General features: G+C 41.8%; 1 protein-coding gene across 2 annotated transcripts; it reads right to left on the bottom strand.

Annotated features, from left to right (window-relative positions):
* Nucleotides 1-1,288: 1,288 nt before the first annotated feature.
* Nucleotides 1,289-6,239, bottom strand: RPL34 (ribosomal protein L34). Of its 2 annotated transcripts, none has more exons than XM_066384808.1 (5): nt 6,188-6,239; nt 5,173-5,246; nt 4,995-5,094; nt 4,591-4,694; nt 1,289-1,411 (listed from the first exon to the last, which is right to left on the bottom strand). In XM_066384808.1, the coding sequence occupies exons 2-5, from the start codon at nt 5,235-5,237 to the stop codon at nt 1,327-1,329; spliced, it is 354 nt and encodes a 117-aa protein (XP_066240905.1). In that variant the 5' UTR covers nt 5,238-5,246; nt 6,188-6,239; the 3' UTR covers nt 1,289-1,326. The 2 variants fall into 2 exon arrangements, with proteins under 2 accessions (XP_066240905.1, XP_066240906.1); XM_066384809.1 differs by lacking the exon at nt 6,188-6,239 and adding an exon at nt 6,050-6,164.
* Between the last annotated feature and the right edge of the window lie 2,885 nt (nt 6,240-9,124).

The raw sequence follows: 9,124 nt of genomic DNA, 5'->3' as shown, positions 1-9,124 counted from the left end.
TAAGACACCAGGCCAGTAATAGCAATGTCTAGAGGGGAAGGGTCAAAATTTACAGAATTCTCCAGCTACTGTTTCTAGATTTCTTGGCTTGTGCAAGTAGCCTGAGGACTCCTCTACTTTTGAGACTGGAAATGTTTGACATGGCCTGAAAATATCATTTTGGAGGACAATAAAATTTCTTTAATCATGTAGAATACTTAGATGGATGCTTGCTTGGTATAGTCCTAGCACTGTAAGAATTAACTATTAAAATCTTTGCATATTTATGCATGATCAAGAGCAGTCAGAAACAATAGTTTGGAGAGAAAAATACAGGATGGGGCAAATGTAGTTTAGTTGTGAGTACACAAGAGTTCATTCCCTATCATTGTATGTATTAGTTCCCATACTAACAACTGTAAACCTACATTTGCTCCACCATGTATACTATTATTTTAATGTTTTGGTCTGGATTATAAATCTAACATAAATCTGAATGTGAACCTCACTAGACCCATGACGAGGTTTTGCACACAGTTCATTATTTGCTGATAGTTTTGAGCTCTCCAAAATAGACCATTTTTCAAGAAAACTAAGGAAATAAGCGGGTTTAATGATGTAAAAATGGTTCCATTCCAAATAACCTGTTGAGTACTGGTTTCTGTCCTATTAAGTTCTGGTAAAGGAGCTATGAAAATGATGCAAGTGGTATGGTATTCAACAAAACATTCAGATATAAGGGCCACCCTTCTCAAACTGCGTTTCCTAGACTTACCATAAAAAAATTCTGGTGACCACTGACTTCCCACTACTGCAATTTTCAACCAGTGTGCCACTTTCTAAAATATGCAATACCTAGTCAGGGGCACTGACCTGTCGGAAAAAATGACAACAGCCAATACAACAGCTGTCCTGAACCACACAAAGATCAAATAATAGAGCTGCATCTTACTGGTCACCCCACACAAGGCTGAACCTGACTGGTTAACTCTTGGTACCAGAAACCCTGATACACAAGTAAAGGCACCTGAGATTTTAAAGTCGCTTTAAAGCAAAAAGGTAGGTAATTACCATTATAATTTTCTTATAAATCAAAGTTATACCTATTTTTAGGTCAGACTTGCAAAAAATACAATCATTTTATGGTGTGGTGCAGAAGTTTAGTAGTTTATGTGCGCCAAAGATGAAAAAGGTTAAAACTGCATTACTGTCATTTAGAAAATGTAAGAATCTAGGAATTACAGGGTTCTTAAATAACACCCAGACACCAAACCCGTATACTAACAAATTACAGCAGAAACAGCAAAACAAGCCTTTAAAGTTTTTATTACTCCAGAGCCTCATCTTTTATTTAGCCTTCTGACTCTGTGCTTGTGCTTTCAGTACTTTCACAACGATTTTCTGCTCCTCAATAAGGAAAGCACGCTTGATCCTAGAAAGGAAAATATTAAATGAACACAGTTAAACCAATAACACTGATTTAACAAAGGCAGGAAAAGTACCAGAAAAGAATTAGCAAAGCTATCAGGGAAGACACCCCAAAATGTAAATAAAACCCACAAGTACAAACTAAAAACTGAAATTATGAAATTACATGGACAACTCTTGCAGCCTAAGGTGTCCTTCCTACACTGGCATTTAAAGCAGGGCAATTCTTCAGTTCTTTTTTTTTTTTTTTTAAATTAAGTGAGAGGCAGGGAGGCAAAGAGACAGACTCCCTTATGCACCCCCCAACCGGGATCCACCCAACAAGCCCACTAGGGGGCAATGTGCTGCCCATCTGGAGCTGCTTGCTCTGTTGCGCCAACAAAACTATTTCAGGGCCTGAGGCAAAGCCATGGAGCCAACCTCAAAGCCCCAGCCAGACTGCTCCTACCATTTGAGCTGAGGGAATGGGGCAGAGGGGAAGAGGGGGAGGAGTGGAGAAGCAGATGGTTGCTTCTCCTGTGTGCCCGGGAATCAAACCTGGGATTTCCACATGCCCAGCCCACGCTCTACTGTTGAGCCAACAGGCCAAGGCCAATTCTTCAGTTCTATGCCAGCAGTACCTGCCCTCCTCTTCAGTCATGATAAACTATAAAATCACCCACGGGAGACTGTTCTCCGCCACTATGGTTCCTTTCATTTAACCGTATTTCTTTAGGACCCAGGACTAACAACATTACTCGATTTGTAAAACATCTTAGAATGTTTTAACCACATTATTGAAAAATTCCAGTAAAAACACAGAAGAGTTATGTCCTGGGAACCAAAATGAAGGGGTAAACAATATTAGCCAAGTGCTTTATCAAAAGGATGGTAGAGCCTGTCTTAAGGCCAACTCTCATTCACTAGCTGTGTGATCTCAGGTAAGTTACTTGATCTGTTGTAAGGCACGTGAATAATTTCATGCCTATTTTACAGGGTCTTTATAAAGATTGAATTGGGAAGGATTTGCAATTTCTGTACTCTGAACCTCCATTTAGAGAGAAAGTATATAAATTTTTACCAATCACTACTAATGCAAAGAACCTGGCAAATAGTAGGTAGTTGTTCAAGTTATTTCCAGAGTGAAGGCACCCATTTAATTCCCACAGAAACTTGTCCCACCAATGACCCCTACTGGTGCCCCGGGTTATCTAATAGCTCAGACCAAAACCCTGGGGTTTCTAAAGTAATCAAATTACAGAAATACCACTGATGCCACTTACTCAAGACCCTTAAAGATTCACACCCAAATCTCTAGGAGCTAGGGCCTAAGAATTCCATTTTTAATAAATGTCACCATGTAAGAATGTCTAGTGAAGTCTGAGAACAACATGGGTAAAGAGACAAACTCCTATGGCTTGAAATGTATAAGCCTTTCGGCTCCAATATGCCTTCCAATAACATCTCACTACTTATCATATTTCACACCCTCAGTGTGCCAGATCAAAACTGTGCGTTCCTTACCTGCCTTCCCTTTCAACCTCTTGTCCAAACTAATTCATCATTCAGGGCCCACCTTATATACCACTCCCACATTCCCAGCGACTTGAAAGTAATGTGTCCTTTAAACTTCAGTGTTAAGTTCTGCATTTCATGGAAGTTATATTTATTGTGTATTTAAATTCCTTTAACATGTCCTACCATCCCCGTACAAATGAACTCCTGAAAGTCAAAATGAACTTACAAGGTCTGATGTCAGATTTGGTTTAAGAACTACTTAACTAAACTGGAGGCTACTACTTTCCAGACCAACTTCTTCACTTGTGATAAGCCACTATCCTGCTAATCCTTCCACTTAGGTCTTTGGAGACAATAATACAGTTAGTGGGGTTAAGAGCAAGGGTCTCAATAAAGCCTGGAATAAATGCCAATGCTGCCCCTTACCAGCTATGTAACTTTAAACAAGCCTTGGTTTCACCAAAAAGTGACTAAAACACGTCTCTAATAAACTTCCAACAGTATTTATTATAAAAATTGCTGTGTAGGCCCTGGCCAGTTTGCTCAGTGGATAGAACGTTGGCCTGGCATGCAGACGTTTTCCTGCCTTGGTCAGGGAACGCATGAGAAGTGACCATATGCTTCTCTCTCTCTTCCCCTCTTGAAGCCATGGCTCGGTTGGTCCAACTATCAGCCTCAGGTGCTAAGAACAGCTTGGTTGATTTGAGCATCGGACCCAGACAGAGGTTGCCGGGTGGATCCCAGTCAGGGCATAGAAGGGAGTCTCTCTACCCACCCTCCTCCCATTACTTAAAAAAAATAAAGTGCTCACCTTTTGTTTAAAGAATGACTTCATTATCCATCCTGCTAATTTTAGGAAAGGTTTCCCTACCCTCCTCAAAACCCATCAATTCCCACATATTTAAGGATCAAGCTAAAAACTGTCCTTCATGATGTGACTTTTCCACTTTTGTCTGCATCTCCCCCTATACTCTGCTCCAGCCACACTAAAACTACATACACCTATTCTGTTCCTACCTTTAACACTTCCCACTATCCATCTATGTTAATGTCCAACCAACTGTTTCTTATCAGCCTCTCCTACAAAACCAAGGACATTTTAAGTCCTGTACCTAGCACAAAGATGGCCCAAAATCCTAATAAATTATTTTGAACTAGTATCATTTATTAGTTTTTTTTCTTTGTATTTTTCCAAAGTGAGAAGTGGGGGATAGGCAGACAGACTCCCCCAGGCGCCCGACCGGAATCCACCCCGCATGCCCACCAGGGGGCAATGCTCTGCCGCAAACCAGAGCCAACCTAGCGCCTAAGGTGGAGGCCAAGGAGCCGTCCTCAGTGCCTGGGCCAACTTTGCTCCAATGGAGCCTCGGCTGCGGGAGGGGAAGAGAGAGACAGAGAGGAAGGAGAGGGGAGGGGTGGAGAAGCAGATGGGCGCTTCTCCTGTGTGCCCTGGCCAGGAATCAAACCTGGGACTCCTGCACGCCAGTCCGACGCTCTACGGCGAGCCAAATGGCCAGGGAACCATTTATTAGTTTGAACAGCACCAATTATCCCTAGTCTAGGAAGAACCCTACAATAAACAACTTTTAAATAATTTTTCACCAGTCTTCTAGTAACGATTAACACGCAGTGTTACACACACACAATTGTTTAAGGAAGTTCATTTGATTTAAGAGTCATAGTTACCTGTCACGCACACATTTAGCACACATGGATCCACCATAGGCCCTGCTTACATGTTTTTTCGTTTTAGACAACCTCATTAGAACTTTAGGTCTTACAGCACGAACCTGCATAAAGAAAACATTGAGATTATTTTGTGATGCTTTTACAGGAACAGAAAGTATGCTAGGTTTTTTTAATAGGCAGTAAGCACAAACATTAAACTAGGTAACAAAAGGAAATAGTACACATTTGGTGTATTACTCACACTGGCTCTAAGAGAAATGTATATTCTTGACAGGTTTGGATTACCGATGTTTAAGAAAAGTCCCCTCTCCTAATGGTGACCTCTCCTTCACTATTCCCATACCAAAAAATTAATGCTCAGAACTTCAACCTGTCAACTTATTCACAACAGGCTCACTTACTCCACGAAGCCGGCCTGGGCACACCCCACATGCAGATTTTGGTGCTTTCCCAACCTTCTTGGTATAAAGGTAAACAATCCGATTACCAGGGGTTCGGGACCTGCAGAGTGAAAGGACGACAGCTCAGCATTCTGCGGAGTAAGTAACAACGTGTATTTTAAATTTTAGACATACTTACAGTCTGGTTTTGTTAGAGGCTGTATTGTAGGACAGCCTCCGACGGTATGTCAAACGCTGGACCATTGTGACTGCCTACAACAAGAAGGAATAAAATTGCTTTGCAGAAATAATTTGCACCTTGTAAACAAAATAGCATCACATTATTTATATACAGCATCCCTGTTTGCTCATACATATAGTAACCTTAAGTAAGGAACCGTATGGAAAGGGTCTATTTTTAAAACTAGGAACATCAGCCTCACACCTAGTAGGTGCTCAGGGTTCAGTGTCCCGCCTGAAAGCAGTACGTGGGTCGACTTAAGTGCCACATACAGACACGTGTATGAATGACTTATTTTTTTTGGTAAACTACACAAAGTAACACGAAAACATAAGCAAGACTTGAATCAACCTCATTTCTTTATCCCAAATTTTGTAACCACTGTTTCACAGCCATGTCGTTATGTGAAGCTTCCTGCATTTATTACAAGGGCCTAACATCGCACGAAGAACTGTCAGACCGAAGGCCACTGCGAGCGACCCAAACCAGCCACTACCGCGTGTGCAACTCCCAAACTACGACAGGAAACTTCCTATTAACACATTTAAAAAAACCTCTTCCTTATCATCAGCTTTGGTAAAAATAAATAAAAAGCATTTGAAACAACGACCCAAAGCCTGAGAACATCTCTAACAGCAGTGTCAAAACATGGGCGTAAGGAATGCGGTGTTCCGCCATTTCCTGCCATCTCAACTAGCCGGACCACAACCCGTCTGTCCCCAAACTCCGGCTTTCCAAGGCCGCAAAGCAGCGGGTGATGAGCTCCAACCACTCCCGGCCCGGGAGGGGTCCGGATCGAGCAGTGTCTGAGGCGAAACGCCGGGGACTTGCTCACCACCAGCCTTTCTCTGGAGCCCTTACTCCCACGCCAGCTCAAAAGACTGCGTCTGATAGATCCCGGCTCCCACAACTCCCCGGATGGCGGCTGATTGGAAAGGGAGTAACTAGACTGTGAACGACAGAACAACCATACCTTAAAGACGCCGTCCCGGGAAGAGGAAAAGGGAGGTGCTTGCGAGTTCAAAGGTCGAACGACTGCGCAGGACAGGTTGCGTCAGATCCGGAGGCGCGTTGGAGAGAGCGCCGCCATGTTGTACGGATACAACACAATTCTCCCAGGTGGGCGGAGATGCATAGCGCCGCCACGTTGTACGGTAACCGAGGTTTCTCCCCTCGGTGATGCTATCCACCGTGTCAAGCGGCAAGATCCTTTGGCACTTGCTGTAGAAGCAAATGCAAATGACAAAGGAACTGTTAAGGGCAGAGTGGGACAAAATCAACATTTTTCGTTCCTACGGGCGCTGCGACACATTTACCTTAAAGAGCTCCAGCTTTGGGGTTAGACTTGGATTTAAATCCCAATTCTGACACTACCTACCAGGTGACTTTTAAAGAGTTACTGTTTTTAACTTTCCCTTCTTTTTCGTTGCCGTTCAAAGCACAGCTTTACAAATTGGAATTTTAACTCCCGTATCTGCTAATTATTAGCTGTGACTTTGGGCAAATCCTTAAATCTCTAAAAGAAAGATATTAGTAACTACCCTGCAGAGTTATGTCATGATCAAAGGCATCAAGAATTTAAAGCACTTAGCATGTCTTGTAGAGAGTAAGTGCTCAATAAATGGTAGCTACTCTAATGACGATGTACAAAGAACTACTTGAGGCTTCCTGTGGGTGATAAAGCTTGAACTGGGCCTTAAAGATGAAAGAAAGTAAGAAAAAACCCTTTAAAATAGAATGTAAACATTTATATTAAGTGTGGGTATGTATATTTCTAAGGGTCTTTATTTTCCATTGTATTGTCAAAAGGGTTCATGGCCAGAAAAGGTAAAGAACACTTTGCCTGCGCTCTAAGGAAGAATCAAAAGGTCCTTTAAACTTTTAAATCATTAAAACACATTTTTTAAAAATTTATTGATTTGATATATAGAGAAAGAAACATTGACTTGTCCCACTTATATGCATTTATTGGTTGTTTCTTGTGCCCTGACTGGGGATTGAACAACAACCTTGGTGGATGGGAACAGGGACAACGATGCTCTAACCAACTGTGCTACCCCGCCAGGGCCTAAATGTAGAGTTGCATGCTGATGTATTGCGGAGTGCTATTAAAAAAATACATCCATAGGAATGAGGAAGGTAGGATCAGGGGACCTACTAAGTGGTTGCAACTGAGGCCTCAGCTTTTCCCACGGGGAAGTCTGGAATTAGAATGGTTCTTCGTAGTTGTCCTAAACAGGGAAGGGAGCAGGCCGTTGGGCTCCCACATCAGCCATCCCTTCACCTGTCTCCCCCCTAGACCACAGGTGAGGCAGTTTCCTGAAGCTGAGGGCAGCGTCCAGTGGGGGAGGCGGCTCTGAGCCAGCTGCACTGACCCAGAAGAGAGAATTTGAATAGAGCATCCCAGTAATCACTCAAATTTCTTTGCCGGTTTTCTAGTGCCACTACTGAGGTGAGAAAACAGGCAAGTGACAGGGAAAATGCCAGCGAGGTCTGTTAATTCCATCATGTTTCACATCCGTGCAATTTTTGTCAGCACACCAGATAGATGGCTCTGGTTATATCCTGGCCTTTGCTGATGCTCCAATAGCTGTTTCTCCCCTGTCCTGGTTGTGAGTTACTTCCCTCCTTCCCAGTCCTTGACTTTTTGTCCTCTGGAATCCCTTTCATCTCTGTACCAGGCACTGAGGTGGAGGCTGGGATAGAGAGCCAAATGCGGTTTTGAATGAATGAGTGCATTTACTTGCAATATATTCTCTTTATTCCTAGAGAGACTTTGCTTGGTAGATGAGTACAACAGGAGGTGAGAGCCTTCATACACTGGAACATAGCTTACCTATATTTTCTGTGTTCCCCATCACCCCAGTAGGTAAGAACAGGGGTCTCACTATCGCAGTTTACCCTTATTATATACTTAATCTAGTTCTGTAATGCGACTTTTTTTTCAATCTGTATTTGGATTTCTTCTTGAAGTGTCTTACCAAAGATGTAGTAATCTTATTAAACATTTAAAGGACTCTCATTTGCTTTTATTAATCTTTATCTCTTTTAGATCTGTTTGTTAATTTCTGTGTACACTTATTAAATATTTTATAAACTTCTGTGAAATTGAAATAAGATGAACTTAATTCACAATTTTTTCTAGCTTGGACTGGGAAGCTTTGAGGTTTAAAATTTATTTATTTAAGGGGTTTTCATAAAAGTTATTAATTTTAATGTGGTCAAATTTATCTTTTTTGAGCTGTACTTTTTGCATCCCATTTTAAAAATTCTTTTCTATTCTAAAGTCTATAAGATATTCACCTATATTTGCTAGTGATGTAAAGCCTTGTTATTAACTCATGACTCATTTAGAGTTGGTTTTTGTGTGTAGCGTGAGTTAGGGATACAATTTTCTTTCGTCTCATATGTATTACCTTATTTTTTTCCAACTTCATTTACTGTATAGTCTCTCCTTTCCCTGCCAATCTGATATGTACCAACATTCCATACATGTGTGGGTTTGTTTTGGGGTCCCTATTCTAGTCCACCAGCCACTTTGTCTTTTTTTTTTGAGAGAGACAGACAGGGAGAAAGATGAGAAACATCAACTCATAGTTGCTTCACTTTAGTTGTTCATTGATTTCTTTTCACATGTGACTTGACAGGGGGCTCAAGCTGAGCCAGTAACCCATTGCTCAAGCTGGAGACCCCACGCTCAAGCTGACAAGCCTGTGCCCTATCCACTGCATCACCACTGGTCAGGCACTCTGTGTTTTCTTTATCAGTTCTAACTTTCAAATTTCTTTAGCAAATCCTAACTGCTGGAAGGGCAAATAGGCACTATCTTTTTTTTTTTTTTTTTTTTTTCAGAAGAGAAATGCTTGACCTTTTCTTTCCCAGATACATTTTAGAGTCAGCTATTCTGAAT

This window comes from Saccopteryx leptura, chromosome 5 (genome assembly GCF_036850995.1).
Source record: "Saccopteryx leptura isolate mSacLep1 chromosome 5, mSacLep1_pri_phased_curated, whole genome shotgun sequence".
NCBI lineage: Eukaryota > Metazoa > Chordata > Mammalia > Chiroptera > Emballonuridae > Saccopteryx > Saccopteryx leptura.
The sequence above is the reverse complement of the archived record's forward strand: the minus strand, read 5'-3'. Positions and strand labels throughout refer to the sequence as shown.

What these genes read in the sequence shown, in the direction of transcription:
- RPL34 (XM_066384808.1), bottom strand. Translation starts at nt 5,237, where the DNA reads ATGGTCCAGCGTTTGACATACCGTCGGAGGCTGTCCTACAATACAGCC. An exon ending in GCCTCTAACAAAACCAGACT is followed by an intron (nt 5,095 to 5,172) that starts GTAAGTATGTCT and finishes TTCACTCTGCAG; the next exon opens with GTCCCGAACCCCTGGTAATC. An exon ending in GCCCAGGCCGGCTTCGTGGA is followed by an intron (nt 4,695 to 4,994) that starts GTAAGTGAGCCT and finishes TTCTTTATGCAG; the next exon opens with GTTCGTGCTGTAAGACCTAA.